Below are 19,186 nucleotides of genomic sequence, written 5' to 3'. Positions count from 1 at the left end.
TTGGATGTGTCACTTGGTTGGATGTGTTTGATTTGCCATCTCCTCTGTGATTATTGATTGAATGTTAACTTCTTGCGTCGAGCCATCCCGGATCCGGGATCGTGACTACAGCCTCAAGCCCATTACCATAACGCAACGTTAACTATTCATGAAAATCGCAAATGAAATGAAATAAATATGCTAGCTCTCAAGCTTAGCCTTTTGTTAACAACACTCATCTCAGATTTTCAAAAATATGCTTCTCAACCATAGCAAAACAAGCATTTGTGTAACAGCATTGATAGTTAGCATAGCATTTAGCATTAGCATTCAGCAGGTAACATTTTCACAAAAACCAGAAAACCATTCAAATAAAATAATTTACCTTTGAAGAACTTCTGTTTTCAATGAGGAGACTCTCAGTTAGATAGCAAATGTTCAGTTTTTCCTGAAAGATTATTTGTTTAGGAGAAATCGCTCCATTTTGTGCGTCACGTTTAGCTAAGAAAAAAACCTGTATCCAGGATTGTGTAAATCTATCCACAAGCTCATTAGCATAACACAACGTTAACTTTTCATGAAAATCGCAAATGAAATGAAATCAATATGCTAGCTCTCAAGCTTAGCCTTTTGTTAACAACACTCATCTCAGATTTTCAAAAATATGCTTCTCAACCATAGCAAAACAAGCATTTGTGTAACAGTATTGATAGCTATTGATAGCTAGTGTTAGCATTTAGCGTTAGCATTCAGCAGGCAACATTTTCACAAAAACCAGAAAACCATTCAAATAAAATCATTTACCTTTGAAGAACTTCGGATGTTTTCAATGAGACTCTCAGTTAGATAGCAAATGTTCAGTTTTTCCTGAAAGATGATTTGTGCAGGAGAAATCGGTCCGTTTTCTGCGTCATGTTTGGCTACCAAAAAAACGAAATGCTTGTGCTTCTAGTTCCGACCATGCAGTAATATCTAACAAGTAATCTATCAAATTCACAACAACTACCTAATACACACAAGTGTAAAAGGATGGAATACGAATATGTAAATATATATAAATGGATGAGTGATGGCCGTGTGGCATAGACAAGTTGAAATAGATGGTATGAAATACAGTATATATGAGATGAGTAATGTAGGATATGTAAACATTATTAAAGTGGTGTTATTTAAAGTGAATAGTGATACCTTTTGTTAAATCCATTTATTAAAGTGGCCAGTGATTTGGGTCTGTATGTTGGCAGCAGCCTCTCTATGTTAGTGATGGCTGTTTAACAGTGGCCTTGAAATAGAAGCTGTTTTTCAGTCTCTCGGCCCCAGATTTGATGCACCTGTACTGACCTCGCCTTCTGGATGATAGCGGGGTGAACAGGCAGTGGCTCGGATGGTTGTTGTTCTTGATGGTCTTTTCGGCCTGCTTGTGACATCGGGTGGTGTAGGTGTCCTGGAGGGCAGGTAGTTTGCCCCCGGTGATGCGTTTTGCAGACCGCACTACCCTCTGAAGAGGAGGGCGGTGCAGTTGCCGTACCAGGCGGTGATACAGCCCGACAGATTGTGCATCTGTAAAAGTTTGTGATGTCTTACACGTCATTGAATACCTGTTGTTTTCCTTTCCAATTCAAAGTTGTTTCCAGTGATGAGTACCTACTGGGCACAAACTGGTTGAATCAACGTTTTTTCAACGTAATTTGTCAACTTATTGTGATGTGGAATCTACGTGAAAAATATATTGGATGTGAAAAAAGTAATCAACGCCAATTTGTATAGAGGTTGAAATTTCAACCACAGGATTATGTTATCGTGGTAACCAAATTTCAACATATTCAAACATATAAATATATTGAATGTGTACCTTTTCTAAAACAACGTCAGCTCTTCAATTTTATTTCTGCTATCAGAAGAAAAAAAAAACAGGCTGTGCAGCACCTCCTACTGGAGAATTGATCTAGCTACAAGCTACCCTTTGGATTCTAATCCAGGGTTTTAACCAAGCCCAGTTTAGCTAGGATAATTGTCACTGACTATTACCAATGCGCTATCCTGGGAATGATTGTTGAAATCTCCACTTAAAAACTAAATAGATTTACTGTTGCTATCAAACCTACTCTATGGAATTAGTTCAACAGTAAATTAAATGTGACCATACTTTACTCATATCTTCAATGATTCTATTGAGACCAAAATAGCATTTGCAAAGTCATCAACAGCCATTTTTTTTAATTGAACCCAGAATTCAACTAAACATCGACAATACATAGGACTAGGATTTCACGCTCTGGTTGGTTTAAAATGGAATTATATTTAGTGATATTGAGTTGTTTGGTTGTTAACGCAACCAAATATCAACATTTGAAGGGGTTTCATTGTCCGCTTGTTTAGTTCCATCTTTGCAACTGACTTAGTCTGGCTATCCAAGTTAAAAAAATCAAAAAGCTAAATCAGTTCAAATTTTTTCAAGTTTGGTTTGATTCAGTCCTATTCTTTAACTTAGATTTTCAGTCAAGATGGAGATTCGAATCCTACATATCAATTAATAATTTGTAGACAAACTAGAGTTCAAGCCAGACTAAGTCACTGGCACATATGGAACTATCCAAGCAGAAGATGCATCTCCTTCCAATGTTGATATTTGGTTTTGTTGACAGCCAAACGAGTCAATATCACTTTTGAAATACAATAACAATCCTATTAACTTGTCAACAAGTTCAAATTATATGTTGGATTCACGTCTTCAACTCAGTTAAAGAATGTGATTAAGCCAGTGGCTCAGATGGAACTACCCCTGCAGCAGATTCATCTTCTTTAAATGTTAATATTTTGATGCCTTGTCAACCAAACACAATTCAATATTACTTTTGTAAAATGGCCTTGCGTTACAACCTAATGTAACAATCAACCTTAAAATTAGTAACACATCCATGGCCACATTGTGAGGTTACTGCAACTATAGAAATGTCTTCCTATTGTCACGATCGTTGTATTGAGGAGACCAAAGCGCAGCGTGAATGCATGATAAGACAGAAAAACACAAAGTACAACAAACAAGCAAAAAAAGCAAACAAGCAAAAAAAAAAAAGAAACTGAGTGCTAACATGCAACATCACATAGACAATAACTCACCAACCACAATACAAAACAGGCTACCTAAATATGGTTCCCAATGAGAGACAACGACAAACACCTGCCACTGATTGAGAACCATATCAGGCCAAAACACATAGAAATAGACAAACTAGACATACAACATAGAATGCCCACTCATGTCACACCCTGACCAAACAAAACATAGAAACAAACAATGCAAATCATGGTCAGAGTGTGACACCTATGTAATCATATAAAGTGTGTAAGTTCAAGATAGCATGAATAGGTCATCGCAGGTCAGGTGGAAATCTTCACAATTCCTGTAATAATCTGACCAGAATCTCCAACAGTATTGATCACTTTTTAATGTAATACTTTTTAATGTAATCTCAACTGTAATCCAGGTCATTTGGTTCTACTATTAGATGAAGCACAGTGATTTAATTTTTATTTATTTTTTCACCTTTATTTAACCAGGTAGGCTAGTTGAGAACACCTTTATTTAACCAGGTAGGCTAGTTGAGAACACGTTTTCATTTGCAACTGCGACCTGGCCAAGATAAAGCGTAGCAATTCAACACATACAACAACACAGAGTTACACATGGAATAAACAAAACATACAGTCAATAATACAGTAGAACAAAATAAAACAAAAAGTCTATATACAGTGAGTGCAAAGGAGGTAAGTTAAGGAAATAAATAGGCCATGGTGGCGAAGTAATTACAATATAGCAATTAAACACTGGAATGGTAGATCGGCAGAAGATGAAATGCAGGTAGAGATACTGGGGTGCAAAGGAGCAAAATAAATAAATACCAGTATGGGGATGAGGTAGGTAGATGGGCTGTTTACAGATGGGCTATGTACAGGTGCAGTGATCTGTAAGCTGCTCTGACAGCTGGTGCTTAAAGCTAGTGAGGGAGATGTGAGTCTCCAGGTTCAGAGATTTTTGTCATTCGTTCCAGTCATGGGCAGCAGAGAACTGGAAGGAAAGACGACCAAGGGAGAAATTGGCTTTGGGGGTGACCAGTGAGATATACCTGCTGGAGCGAGTGCTACGAGTGGGTGCTGCTATGGTGACCAGTTAGCTGAGATAAGGCGGGGCTTTACCTAGCAGAGATTTGTAGATAACCTGTAGCCAGAGGGTTTGGCGACGAGTATGAAGCGAGGGCCAGCCAACGAGAGCGTACAAGTCGCAATGGTGGGTAGTGTATGGGGCTTTGGTGACAAAACGGATGGCACTGTGATAGACTGCATCCAGTTTGTTGAGTAGAGTGTTGGATGCTATTTTATAGATGACATCACCGAAGTCGAGGATCGGTAGGATGGTCAGTTTAACGAGGGTATGTTTGGCAGCATGAGTGAAGGATGCTTTGTTGCGATATAGGAAGCCAATTCTAGATTTAATTTTGGATTAGAGATGCTTAATGTGAGTCTGGAAGGAGAGTTTTCAGTCTAACCAGACACCCAGGTATTTGTAGTTGTCCACATATTCTAAGTCAGAGCCGTCCAGAGTAGTGATGCTGGACGGTCGAGCAGGTGCGGGCAGCGATCGATTGAATAGCATGCATTTAGTTTTGATAACGCAATCTGTTGTATAAATAAATAAATAACATATCTGACATTGTATTTCCATTTGAGCTTTGCTGTCCTTTTAAGTGGTTGAAGCGCAGGGATAGACATTTGGGTGACAACTTTTCCATTGTAATTGGTTGTGCTTTTAGATGGTTGATAGAATAGTGATAACACATTGGAAATTCAACAACATTTTAGCTGTATTTTTTGAGTGAGTGAATCTCATTTATCCAACGTCTCACACCAAATTTTAACCAATTATCCAGATTGAAGTGAGGTGGTGTGCTCAGTGGGTAGTGAAGAGTAGTCTACACCAAAAATGGCTTCTCTTTTGGAAGATTGCAAAGAGGAAAAAAAGACCCAGGTGGCCCAAACAAAGCTTTAAAGCTTCTGTCTGATATCTCATGTCTCTCTGCTACCAATTACAGTTATCCAACACCTTTTGATCTTCTTTGTTGACAACATCACACTAAGATATTGTTCTTCACACGTACAGTAAACCACATGCGCCAACCTACTCAGATATTGAGTTCTTCACACTAAAACTGATGTCATACGAAGCAACCTGGATGCAATTAATGTCCACCTGTCACCCTCAAACTGCCTGCAACATAGTTGCATTGAATCATCACGAGATAGAAACTGACTGGATACAATGTCCAGTCAGTAAGCAGAAACAAGTTTACATGACTCGTCATATCGTTCCGTTCCAGTTGTCATGTTTATTTTCTATTCATTTTTTAACTTGTACCCCTTTTTCGTGATATCCTATTGGTAGTACAGACTCGGGAGCGGCGAAGGTCGAGAGCCAATGCGTCTTCCGAAACACAACCCTGCTAAGCTGCACTGCTTCTTTACACAATGCTTGCTTAACCCGGAAGCCAGCCGCACCAATGTGTTGGAGGAAACACTGTACACCTGGCAACCGAAGTCAGCTTGCAGGCGCCCAGCCCGCCACAGAGTCGCTAGAGCGCAATGGGACAAAGACATCCCGGCCGGCCAAACCCTCCCCTAACCAGGACGATGCTAGTCCAATTGTGCGCCGCCTCATGGGTTTCCCGGTCATGGATGGCTGTAATACAGCCTTGGATCGAACCTGGGTCTGTAATGACGCCTCAAGCACCACGATGCAGTGCCTTAGACCGCTGCGCCACTCAGGAGGCCTAATAAATGTCATTTTATAAGTGAACTCAGACTTTTCCCTGTCCAGTTTCAAATGAAATTGTACAACAAGAACTGCACTAGCTAGCTTAGCTCGTCGCTATCTTGGTTAGCTAGCTAGCTGTTGTTAAACATGGTTGGTAAATAGGCAACATTTTGGCTAGCTACATTTTACAGCCAGAATTTTGTCTATATCAATGCTGTTACAATTACCAAACATTTGGATAAACAAATAATTAATGAAAAATTCTGTGATGTATGAAAGGATTGCATGTTCTGTTTGAATTGCTTTGCCTTTGTGTATCAGCAAGGTCGCTTGAAATGTCACAGCTTGCAACTTGCTGCAACAGAAATTGTCCAAATTGATTCGTGTTACACAGGCGTCGCACAGGCAGCCCACTTCTGATATTTTTCCCACTAGTTGGTCTTTGACCAATCACATCAGATCTATTTACATCAGATCTTTGTCAGAGCTGATCTGATTGGTCACATGACCAATTAGTGAAAAAAATATCAGATTTGGGCTGCCTGTCTAAACGCAGCCGTAGAGTAATCCGCATGGTGTTTCATCTCCATTGTGTGATGTGATGAACAAAAATAGGTGGTTCTTTCATGTTTTAGGTCTAGCCTTATAAATACCCTGCTGACAAACACAGCTATACAAATACATTGTCCCCAAATACCCTCAGTAATGACAATGCATTGTTCCCAGACACCTTCAATTAGGATACATTGTACACAAACACCCATGGAGAACATATCCTAATTAAATAATAATAACAGGCAGGTGTTGGATTTATGTACCGCCCATCCCACCCTTGTGTCGCTTAGTTATAATGTGTGGCAGAGGGAATGCAACATGTTAAGTATTTGATAAGCATTCAATGCGCACCTGAATGAAAGAGGAGCTGTGGAATGTGATACCATGGGACATTGCTCTGGTCCCTCCACCCCTTTAGAACCTATTAATGATGTTCTTTGTCCTCAGTGTTCTGTTGTTGTTGAGGCAGATACTATGGCTTTGGAAATATGGTCTGTTGTTGTTGAGGCAGACACTATGGCTTTGGAAACATGGTCTGTTGTTGTTGAGGCAGACACTATGGCTTTGGAAATATGGTCTGTTGTTGTTGAGGCAGACACTATGGCTTTGGAAATATGGTCTGTTGTTGTTGAGGCAGACACTATGGCTTTGGAAATATGGTCTGTTGTTGTTGAGGCAGACACTATGGCTTTGGAAACATGGTCTGTTGTTGTTGAGGCAGACGTTATGGCTTTGGAAATATGGTCTGTTTTTGTTGAGGCAGACACTATGGCTTTAGAAATATGGTCTGTTGTTGTTGAGGCAGACGTTATGGCTTTGGAAATATGGTCTGTTTTTGTTGAGGCAGACACTATGGCTTTAGAAATATGGTCTGTTGTTGTTGAGGCAGACACTATGGCTTTGGATATATGGTCTGTTGTTGTTGAGGCAGACACTATGGCTTTGGAAATATGGTCTGTTGTTGTTGAGGCAGACACTATGGCTTTGGAAATATGGTCTGTTGTTGTTGAGGCAGACACTATGGCTTTGGAAATATGGTCTGTTGTTGTTGAGGCAGACACTATGGCTTTGGAAATATGGTCTGTTGTTGTTGAGGCAGACACTATGGCTTTGGAAACATGGTCTGTTGTTGTTGAGACAGACGTTATGGCTTTGGAAATATGGTCTGTTTTTGTTGAGGCAGACACTATGGCTTTGGAAATATGGTCTGTTTTTGTTGAGGCAGACGTTATGGCTTTGGAAATATGGTCTGTTTTTGTTGAGGCAGACGTTATGGCTTTAGAAACATGGTCTGTTGTTGTTGAGGCAGACACTATGGCTTTAGAAACATGGTCTGTTGTTGTTGAGGCAGACACTATGGCTTTGGAAACATGGTCTGTTGTTGTTGAGGCAGACACTATGGCTTTGGAAATATGGTCTGTTGTTGTTGAGGCAGACACTATGGCTTTGGAAACATGGTCTGTTGTTGTTGAGGCAGACACTATGGCTTTGGAAACATGGTCTGTTGTTGTTGAGGCAGACACTATGGCTTTGGAAACATGGTCTGTTGTTGTTGAGACAGACACTATGGCTTTAGAAACATGGTCTGTTGTTGTTGAGGCAGACACTATGGCTTTGGAAATATGGTCTGTTGTTGTTGAGGCAGACACTATGGCTTTGTCCTCAGTGTTCTGTTGTTGTTGAGGCAGACACTATGGCTTTGTCCTCAGTGTTCTGTTGTTGTTGAGGCAGACACTATGGCTTTGTCCTCAGTGTTCTGTTGTTGTTGAGGCAGACACTATGGCTTTGGAAACATGGTCTGTTGTTGTTGAGGCAGACACTATGGCTTTAGAAACATGGTCTGTTGTTGTTGAGGCAGACACTATGGCTTTGGAAACATGGTCTGTTGTTGTTGAGGCAGACACTATGGCTTTGGAAGTAAACTAATTAGACAATCAAAAACACACAGCCAAACACCAATGCATTGATACAAACACATTGTTGATGTGGGCACAATGACATTGACATTTGTGAATAATAACAGAATCTGTCTATGAAATTATCCCCCTCTCAAATAAGTATTTTGAAAATTAAAAGCATATACAGCCACACACAAATGCAATGGCAGTACACTCAAGAACACAAACAAACAAATCTCTATTGTGGTCTTTAATAGCAAAATTATCCAGGACTAATACAATTTTGATATGAGAGAGAGAGAGAGAGAGAGCGAGAGAGCGAGAGAGCGAGAGAGAGCGAAAGAAAGAGAGCGTGATTTCAAGGATGTGCTTTTATTGAGCAGAAAAAGCAGTTGAGAAAAAAAATCACAACCAGAAGAAACTTTGTTCCAAATGTAATTTGTCACATTTGCCAAATACAATGCACAATACATTTTTTACAATGTAGTCATTATCAGACTTATAATTTGTGCATTCGTCTTAACATAGCTAGGTGATACTTTGACTGTGGTATGTGGTTGTAAATACTTTATTTTGAAAAACTGTTTTATAAAAAAGAAAATGTGTTGTGCTTGTGAAGGATTGATTGATAGGATAGGATAGGATAGGATAGGATAGGATAGGATAGGATAGGATAGGATAGGATAGAATAGGATAGGATAGGATAGGATAGGATAGGATAGGATAGGATAGGATAGGATAGCCTCATCATGTAACAGTTGGTTTGATGTCTCTAGCTTGAATGGTTAAAGAGTTACTGTCAGTAGGTTATTTTATGCTAATAAATGCACGTTTATATAGTTATAGTTGATAAACGTTTTAAAGAATTGGAAGTTAGGATAGCCTGAACATGAGAAAGTTGGTTTGGTGTCTCTAGCTTGAACGATTTAAACCCCATAAGGTCGCTGTCCTCTCCCCCTGCTGAAATCTAATTAGCATAATAGAACACATTTAATAATCTGTCAGTTTCAGCTAGAGATCTGTTGTTGTTGTTGCATTGGATGCGTCTCAATCCACCACATCCACTGAAGTAACACTTCTGCATCTGCTGTGAAAGGTGACAGAGCTAGAGCGGTGTTTATCAGACCAGGAGACATCCCATCTGCTGTGAAAGGTGACAGAGCTAGAGCGGTGTTTATCAGACCAGGAGACATCCCATCTGCTGTGAAAGGTGACAGAGCTAGAGCTGTGTTTATCAGACCAGGAGACATCCCATCTGCTGTGAAAGGTGACAGAGCTAGAGCGGTGTTTATCAGACCAGGAGACATCTGCTGTGAAAGGTGACAGAGCTAGAGCGGTGTTTATCAGACCAGGAGACATCCCATCTGCTGTGAAAGGTGACAGAGCTAGAGCGGTGTTTATCAGACCAGGAGACATCCCATCTGCTGTGAAAGGTGACAGAGCTAGAGCGGTGTTTATCAGACCAGGAGACATCCCATCTGCTGTGAAAGGTGACAGAGCTAGAGCGGTGTTTATCAGACCAGGAGACATCCCATCTGCTGTGAAAGGTGACAGAGCTAGAGCGGTGTTTATCAGACCAGGAGACATCCCATCTGCTGTGAAAGGTGACAGAGCTAGAGCGGTGTTTATCAGACCAGGAGACATCCCATCTGCTGTGAAAGGTGACAGAGCTAGAGCGGTGTTTATCAGACCAGGAGACATCCCATCTGCTGTGAAAGGTGACAGAGCTAGAGCGGTGTTTATCAGACCAGGAGACATCCCATCTGCTGTGAAAGGTGACAGAGCTAGAGCGGTGTTTATCAGACCAGGAGACATCCCATCTGCTGTGAAAGGTGACAGAGCTAGAGCGGTGTTTATCAGACCAGGAGACATCCCATCTGCTGTGAAAGGTGACAGAGCTAGAGCGGTGTTTATCAGACCAGGAGACATCCCATCTGCTGTGAAAGGTGACAGAGCTAGAGCGGTGTTTGTCAGACCGAAAATGGAAAGATGAGACTCACACATACATGTGGGTTGTTTTGCTCTAGGACGACCACAGGCCACACAAGTCTCATCTGAAGTCGGTACAACCGACCTGCCAACTTCTGTCTGTAGCGTCCCAATAGTTGGGGCTACACACTAATATGACCCATCTGTGTAAAGGTGAGACTCTCACCAACATGTATAGTTCCAGTCAAAAGTTTGGACACACCTACTCATTCAAGGGTTTTTCTTTATTTTTACTATTTTCTACATTGTAGAATAATAGCGAAGACATAGAAACTATGAAATAACTACATTATTCTATGTGTGTATATATTCTACAATGTAGAAAATAGTAAAAATAAAGAAAAACTCTTAAATGAGTAGGTGTGTCCAAACTTTTCACTTTTAACTTTTTACATGTCGGTTGTTTTTGCTGTAGGACTCCCACATGCCCCACAAGACAACAATAAATTAATGGAAGTACAGTAGATATGGAGACGCTTTAGTGACAAACAATTTCCTGATCTTTCTCATGTCAAACTTCGAAAAAAAACTTTGTTTTGATATTTATTTGAAGACTATCTGTTTAAGCATGTAGTGAATCTGTTTTCAATGCGTTTTTATGGGTCAATAGCAGTAGAGGGGTGAGTTATTTTATGCAAATGTAAAGCCATGGCCAAAAGTTTTGAGAATGACACAATTATTAATTTTCACAAAGTTTGCTGCCTCAGTGTCTTTAGATATTTTTTGTCAGATGTTACTATGGAATACTGAAGTATAATTACAAGCATTTCATAAGTGTCAAAGGCTTTTTATTGACAATTACACAAAGTTGATGCAAAGAGTCAATATTTGCAATGTTGACCCTTGTTTTTCAAGACCTCTGCAATCCGCCCTGGCATGCTGTCAATTAACTTCTGGGCCACATCCTGACTGATGGCAGCCCATTCTTACATAATCAATGCATGGAGTTTGTCAGAATTTGTGAGTTTTTGTCCACCCACCTCTTGAAGATTGACCACAAGTTCTCAATGGGATTAAGTTCTGGGGAGTTTCCTGGCCATGGACCCAAAATATCGATGGTTTGTTCCCTGAGCCACTTAGTTATAGGTGCTCCATCATGCTGGAAAAGGCATTGTTCGTCACCAAACTGTTCCTGGATGGTTGGGAGAAGTTGCTCTCGGAGGATGTGTTGGTACCATTCTTTATTCATGGCTGTGTTCTTAGGCAAATTTGTGAGTGAGCCCACTCCCTTGGCTGAGAAGCAACCCCATATATGAATGGTCTCAGGATGCTTTACTGTTGGCATGACGTAGGACTGATGGTAGCGCTCACCTTGTCTTCTCCGGACAAGCTTTTTTCCGGATGCCCCAAACAACCGCTCTCCTTGATGATCCGATAAATGGTTGATTTAGGTGCAATCTTACTGGCAGCAATATCTTTGCCTGTGGAGCCCTTTTTGTGCAAAGCAATGATGACTCCACATGTTTCCTTGCAGGTAACCATGGTTGACAGAGGAAGACAATGATTCCAAGCACCACCCTCCTTTTGAAGCTTCCAGTCTGTTATTCGAACTCAATCCACATGACAGCGTGATCTCCAGCCTTGTCCCCGTCAACACTCACACCTGTGTTAACGAGCGAATCACTGACATGTCAGCTGGTCCTTTTGTGGCAGGGCTGAAGTGCAGTAGAATTTTTTGGGGGGATTCAGTTCATTTGCATGGCAAAGAGGGACTTTGCAATTAATTGCAATTCATCTGATGACTTCATAACATTCTGGAGTATATGCAAATTGCCACCATACAAACTGAGGCAGCAGACTTTGTGAAAATTAATTTTTGTGTCATTCTCAACTTTTGGCCATGACTGTATGCACATTTTATATAATTATAATTGATAAAGGTTTGAAATAATTTTATGTTAAAATAGCTTGAACATATATGTTAAGTTGGTCTTGTAGCTTGATTGGCCAAGGAGCAGGACCACTTTTAACATCTACCTCTGTATTCCTATGGTACTCATTCAAACTAATGTTAAGTTATGCAAATGCTTTATGGTTATAGTTCAGAAGTAAATAGTATTAAAAAATAATTTGACAAGCAATAGAAGTATAGTGTAGAATTAGAATACTGTGATGCAAGTTAGTTAAGTCAGAAAACAAGTCGTGCAGCACACAAGTTAAATGAATTCGCTATGTGGTGCGTAGATCCAAATGCCCAATAAGAAAATGAAGGTCCACTCTTTTTGGATGAAGGTGATTGAAGATACGTCTGTTTATTCCGTTAGGGACAAACGTCTCACCCCGTCAGGTTTCATCAGTGTCAATGTCAAAGCCTTAATTCAAAGGGAGTGGACCTTATCAATGCTGTGTATGAATGCAAAACCTAATAGAGTTTGATAGTAGTTGAGGTCAACTCCAGTCAATGTATAGCATGTCTCTCTCTATACGTGTCCCACTTTCTTTTTTAAAGAGCTCTAACTGAACTAGTACTGACTTAGGCATTTGTTGGAAAGGGGCCCTTTACTACATACAACAACAGGGTATGTAAATACAATTAAAAGTGAGTTTGCCTCGTCTTTGAGGCTTCAGCCCTCGCCTTGGAGTCTTTAGACCATCACAGAGTGAAGCTGTGATATTGGTTGTTGGTGCCATATATTGCTAAGCCCCCTAGTGTGATTCAGATTGGTTTCTAAATACTCCGCTCAGTGGCCATAGGGGGTAAATGGGACTGGGTCGGTTAACGCTTGTGTGAGATCTGGAAGTCCGGCGACTGATGAAAGCAACGTGTTGCATTAGCTTAGCGGGCTATGCTACCCACTACAAAGACACCAAGACTGCTGCCAGACATGTTTGTCAAAGGATTTTGTGCGGTTTCCAAGGCAGGCTCTGGCAGCATTTGATGTGTATACAGTACATGTCTGTCTCTTTGGTCTCTCTCTACTGTGTGAATGTGTACGTTCATACGTGTGCTAATTAAAGTGTGTGTCTAGGCAGCCTGCCTAGGCAGTGGCCTCTCAATATACACTGCATCAGCTGTGTGTGTGTATATATTGAGTGAACATAATATTAGGAATGCCTGTTCTTTCCATGGCAGATTGACCTGGTGAATCCAGGACCCCTTATTGATATCATCTGTTAAATCCACTTCAATCCATTAGTTAGGTGTTCCTAATATTTGTCCAGTCGGTGTATACTGTATATTTGAGAATGGATATTATATTGTATAGTTGTCCACTCACTGTGGTGTGTGTGTGTGTGTGTGTGTGTGTGTGTGTGTGTGTGTGTGTGTGTGTGTGTGTGTGTGTGTGTGTGTGTGTGTGTGTGTGTGTGTGTGTGTATATATATTCCTATATATCTGTATACATGTCAAATTGTCCATGCAGGGCCCACTCACTCTCCCTTCTCTCTGTGGGATGTGCTTCTATGCCGCAGCTTTGGGATTCAGCATGATGGGAACGGCAATGACTGTGAGCCGATTGGGAAAAGACCTTTCATCATGTCTCCACAGCTCCTGTATGGCACCTCCACCCCCAGCTGGTCGCGCTGCAGCCGCCAGTATATCACCCGCTTCCTCGAGTGAGTTCTAATTCTATTGTCCCACACTGATGACCTCATCATTCTGTCTAAGTTTCTCCCTGTTTCTCTCTCACACTTTGTAATGATAATGCAAATGATAGTATGTAGAAAACCATACAATGTGTCACTCAATCAGGCTTAATGCAATGTTCCCAAAGGAAAACAGAATGCAAACATAGTGAGAAAATGATCTGTTGTTCTCTTTCTGCCTCTCTCTCCGTCTCCATCTGTCTTTCTCTCTTTTATTCTCTCTCTCGCTCTTCTCTCCTCATCCCCTTCAAACCACTTTACCTGTCTCTTTCCCGTCTCTAACTCCCTATTCTACAATTCCACTCATCATTTGTGCCACTGATGGCCCTTGAATCCATAATACAACTACACCCCAATAAGGACCTAATGGAATATGTACCGGATATATGCACTGATTTATGAGTGCATTCTAATTGTCCCATGGTCTCTTTGTTCCATGTTGCTTGATGCTTTCAAATTGAGCAGTTCCACCAATGATGTATCCACTTTCAATCTACCATCTACCCAAATAGCCTGGATATGAGAGGGTTGTATGTGGATGGTATGTGGATAGTGTGGATGGTATGGAATGTTTCAATCACAGATCAATAGACAAAACCTCCATCACTGCTTACTACCATCCAATCTATCTGAGACTCAGAGACTCCATCAGCTTCACAACGTACGCGCTGCGCTTTCTGAGGCTTAGACAGACACAATAGTCTCTTGTAGTGATGATGCATGCCTCTTATATAGAACCCTAGCTGGCAACGCCATATAGAACCCTAGTTGGCAACGCCATATAGAAACCTAGCTGGCAGCACCATATAGAACCCTAGCTAGCAGCGCCATATAGAACCCTAGCTAGCAGCGCCATATAGAACCCTAGCTAGCAGTGCCAAATAGAACCCTAGCTAGCAGCGTCATTTGGAATCCTAGCTAGCAGTGCCATTGGAACCCTAGCTAGCAGCGTCATATGGAACCCTAGCTAGCAGCGTCATTTGGAACCCTAGCTAGCAGCGTCATTTGGAACCCTAGCTAGCAGCGTCATATGGAACCCTAGCTAGCAGCGTCATATGGAACCCTAGCTAGCAGCGTCATATGAAACCCTAGCTAGCAGCGTCATATGGAACCCTAGCTAGCAGCGCCATATGAAACACTAGCTAGCAGCGTGATATGGAACCCTAGCTAGCAGCGCCATATAGAACCCTAGTTAGCAGCGCCATATAGAACCCTAGCAAGCAGCACCAAATAGAACCCTAGCTAGCAGCGCCAAATAGAATCCTAGCTAGCGGCGCCAAATAGAACCCTAGCTAGCGGCACCAAATAGAACACTAGCTAGATCCCTAGCTAGCTGGCAGCACCAAATAGAACCCTAGCTGGCAGCACCATATAGAACCCTAGTTGGCAACGCCATATAGAACCCTAGCTGGCAACGCCATATAGAACCCTAGATGGCAACGCCATATAGAACCCTAGTTGGCAACGCCATATAGAAACCTAGCTGGCAGCACCATATAGAACCCTAGCTAGCAGCGCCATATAGAACCCTAGCTAGCAGTGCCATATAGAACCCTAGCTAGCAGCGCCAAATAGAACCCTAGCTAGCAGCGTAATTTGGAATCCTAGCTAGCAGCGCCATTGGAACCCTAGCTAGCAGCGTCATATGGAACCCTAGCTAGCAGCGTCATTTGGAACCCTAGCTAGCAGCGTCATTTGGAACCCTAGCTAGCAGCGTCATATGGAACCCTAGCTAGCAGTGTCATATGGAACCCTAGCTAACAGCGTCATATGGAACCCTAGCTAGCAGCGTCATATGGAACCCTAGCTAGCAGCGCCATATGAAACACTAGCTAGCAGCGTGATATGGAACCCTAGCTAGCAGTGCCATATAGAACCCTAGTTAGCAGCGCCATATAGAACCCTAGCAAGCAGCACCAAATAGAACCCTAGCTAGCAGCGCCAAATAGAACCCTAGCTAGCGGCGCCAAATAGAACCCTAGCTAGCGGCACCAAATAGAACACTAGCTAGATCCCTAGCTAGCTGGCAGCACCAAATAGAACCCTAGCTGGCAGCACCATATAGAACCCTAATTGGCAACGCCATATAGAAAGAACCCTAGCTGGCAACGCCATATAGAACCCTAGTTGGCAACGCCATATAGAAACCTAGCTGGCAGCACCATATAGAACCCTAGCTAGCAGCGCCATATAGAACCCTAGCTAGCAGTGACATATAGAACCCTAGCTAGCAGCGCCAAATAGAACCCTAGCTAGCAGCGTCATTTGGAATCCTAGCTAGCAGCGCCATTGGAACCCTAGCTAGCAGCGTCATATGGAACCCTAGCTAGCAGCGTCATTTGGAACCCTGTCTAGCAGCGTCATTTGGAACCCTAGCTAGCAGCGTCATATGGAACCCTAGCTAGCAGCGTCATATGGAACCCTAGCTAGCAGCGTCATATGGAACCCTAGCTAGCAGCGTTATATGGAACCCTAGCTAGCAGCGCCATATGAAACACTAGCTAGCAGCGTGATATGGAACCCTAGCTAGCAGCGCCATATAGAACCCTAGTTAGCAGCGCCATATAGAACCCTAGCAAGCAGCACCAAATAGAACCCTAGCTAGCAGCGCCAAATAGAACCCTAGCTAGCGGCGCCAAATAGAACCCTAGCTAGCGGCACCAAATAGAACACTAGCTAGATCCCTAGCTAGCTGGCAGCACCAAATAGAACCCTAGCTGGCAGCACCATATAGAACCCTAGCTGGCAACGCCATATAGAACCCTAGTTGGCAACGCCATATAGAACCCTAGTTGGCAACGCCATATAGAAACCTAGCTGGCAGCACCATATAGAACCCTAGCTAGCAGCGCCATATAGAACCCTAGCTAGCAGTGCCATATAGAACCCTAGCTAGCAGCGCCAAATAGAACCCTAGCTAGCAGCGTCATTTGGAATCCTAGCTAGCAGCGCCATTGGAACCCTAGCTAGCAGCGTCATATGGAACCCTAGCTAGCAGCGTCATTTGGAACCCTAGCTAGCAGCGTCATTTGGAACCCTAGCTAGCAGCGTCATATGGAACCTTAGCTAGCAGCGTCATATGGAACCCTAGCTAGCAGCGTCATATGGAACCCTAGCTAGCAGCGTCATATGGAACCCTAGCTAGCAGCGCCATATGAAACCCTAGCTAGCAGCGTGATATGGAACCCTAGCTAGCAGCGCCATATAGAACCCTAGTTAGCAGCGCCATATAGAACCCTAACAAGCAGCACCAAATAGAACCCTAGCTAGCGGCGCCAAATAGAACCCTAGCTAGCGGCGCCAAATAGAACCCTAGCTAGCGGCACCAAATAGAACGCTAGCTAGATCCCTAGCTAGCTAGCGGCGCCATATGGAACCCTCATTCTTCTCTGCTGATCCTCTCAAGCTCTTTCAGGTTGGATGGGGAGCGTTGCTGCACAGCTATTTTCAGTCCGGGCTCTGGCTGGGCCACTCAAGGACATTCAGAGACTTGTCCCGAAGCCACTCCTGCATTGTCTTGGCTGTGTGCTTATGGTCTTTGGGGCGAAGGTTCACCTTCCAAAAAGACAATCTGAGGTCCTGAGCAGGTTTTCATCAAGGATCTCTCTGTACTTGCTCCGTTCATCTTTCCCTTGATCCTGACTAGTCTCCCAGTCCCTGCCGCTAAAGAACATCCCCACAGCATGATGCTGCCACCACCATGCTTCACAGTAGGGATGGTGCCAGGTGTCTTCCAGACATCGCACTTGGCATTCAGGCATTCAAATAGTTCAATCTTGGTTTCATCGGACCAGAGAATCTTGTTTCTCATGGTTTCTCATGGTCTGAGAGTGCCTTTTGGTCATGTGCCTTTTACTGAGGAGTGGCTTCTGTCTGACCACTCGACCATAAAGGCCAGATTGATGGAGTGTTGCAGAGATGGCTGTCCTTCTGGAAGGTTCTACCATCTCCACAGAGGAACTCTGGAGCTCTGTCAGAGTGACCACCAGGTTCTTTGTCATCTCTCTGACCACCGCCCTTCTCCCCCGACTGCTCCATTTGGCTGGGCGGCCAGCTCTGAATACTTTCAGAATGCGCTGTAGCTGATGCTGTCAGGACAAAAGATTATGGCTTGTCATACTTTTTTTGGCCAGACTTCATCAGATACATGGGCTACATGTAGTAAGACAGAGGGGAGCTATTTCGCTCGCTCAGATTCTTTCTCCAGTGAGATAGTTTCAGCCACTTGCGAATTGAAGGAAAGTTGGCGGGTGCACAGTGCACTCTTCAGATGCTGGAACGATTTTGGATGAACATGCGAAAACACTGTAGCAAGCCAATATATGAGATACTTTTTAAAATGAATTTGTTTGACAATCAGATGAAAACATCATGGTTGTGTTCATGGCACAGTAAAAGGTAATGCATTTGACAGTTAAATGATGTCTTTACTATACATTCCATACAAAATGTGAGGAGAGGGGTGCCTCAGACTGGCCCCTGCCTGGGGCCTCCAAGTGTGTGTGGGTTTGTGTGGACCTAGGCAGGATCTAGGCCTGGGTTGACTAATTGATTTATCTTCATGCCTGCTAAAAAAATACGACAGCATTTGCTCCCACATTTTTCCTAAAATGTGATTGGTTGCATGTGCTCTCATATATTGGCTTGCTACAGTGTTAGTCTCTTGCTCCAAAATGCTCTGATAACATTGTTTGGATCGCTGCACTGGCACCAACCGGCAAGAAAGGCAGAAAACCAGTGTAAAAGGTAACTAATGAGCATGTCTGGAAACATGGTCCAGATTTACATGAGAAGTGTTTGCACCAATACAGAACTTGCACCTGTTTTCTCTTTGTCTGAGTGAATATGGCATCAAGTAAAGAATCAAGGTTACAAATAGGAAAATTAGTGTATGGTAAAATGTATGACGATGGTTTAATGTTTTAGCTTTGTTTACTTGAAAATGTTGCACCCGTACAAACATTAAATCAATTGGCGTGCATCTGACATGCACCAGCAAGCCTACAATGGCTGTCTTTCTTTAGTTTTAGTTTCTTTGTCAGAGTGAAGCTGTATGTATGACTCAGTATGTATTTTTCTTTGCTGAAATGACCTATTTACATGCTATAGCCTACCTTATCTAATGCAGGCAAACCATCACTTGAGAGTTGGCAGTCACAAGTTTAGCTTGCACTCTTCCTTCTACTTGTTTGTCACAGACCTATGACCGGAAAGGGTGTATGATGTATCTTTAATTTCCCTCAAGTAAACCAAGATGAAGGGTCTCTTTCAATACATAATACATCCTTTCCAGTCATATGTCTGTGCTGATGAAATTTTCACCTCACATTATGTGTGAATATTATTTTCTAGGACATGACTGTGTCGGGTA

The 19,186-nt window shown here is 42.5% G+C and overlaps 1 protein-coding gene across 1 annotated transcript in view; it reads left to right on the top strand.

Annotated features, from left to right (window-relative positions):
* Positions 1 to 19,186, top strand: part of LOC139384852 (A disintegrin and metalloproteinase with thrombospondin motifs 7-like) — a 154,068-nt gene that overhangs the window by 25,996 nt on the left and 108,886 nt on the right. Inside the window, exon 8 of the mRNA XM_071129747.1 lies at positions 13,642 to 13,785. Coding sequence (XP_070985848.1) covers positions 13,642 to 13,785 — 144 coding nt within the window. The remainder of the gene's footprint in view (positions 1 to 13,641; positions 13,786 to 19,186) is intronic.

Source organism: Oncorhynchus clarkii, chromosome 26, assembly GCF_045791955.1.
Source record: "Oncorhynchus clarkii lewisi isolate Uvic-CL-2024 chromosome 26, UVic_Ocla_1.0, whole genome shotgun sequence".
NCBI classification, from domain to species: domain Eukaryota; kingdom Metazoa; phylum Chordata; class Actinopteri; order Salmoniformes; family Salmonidae; genus Oncorhynchus; species Oncorhynchus clarkii.
Note: the sequence above shows the minus strand (reverse complement) of the source record. Positions and strands in the feature narration are given on the sequence as shown.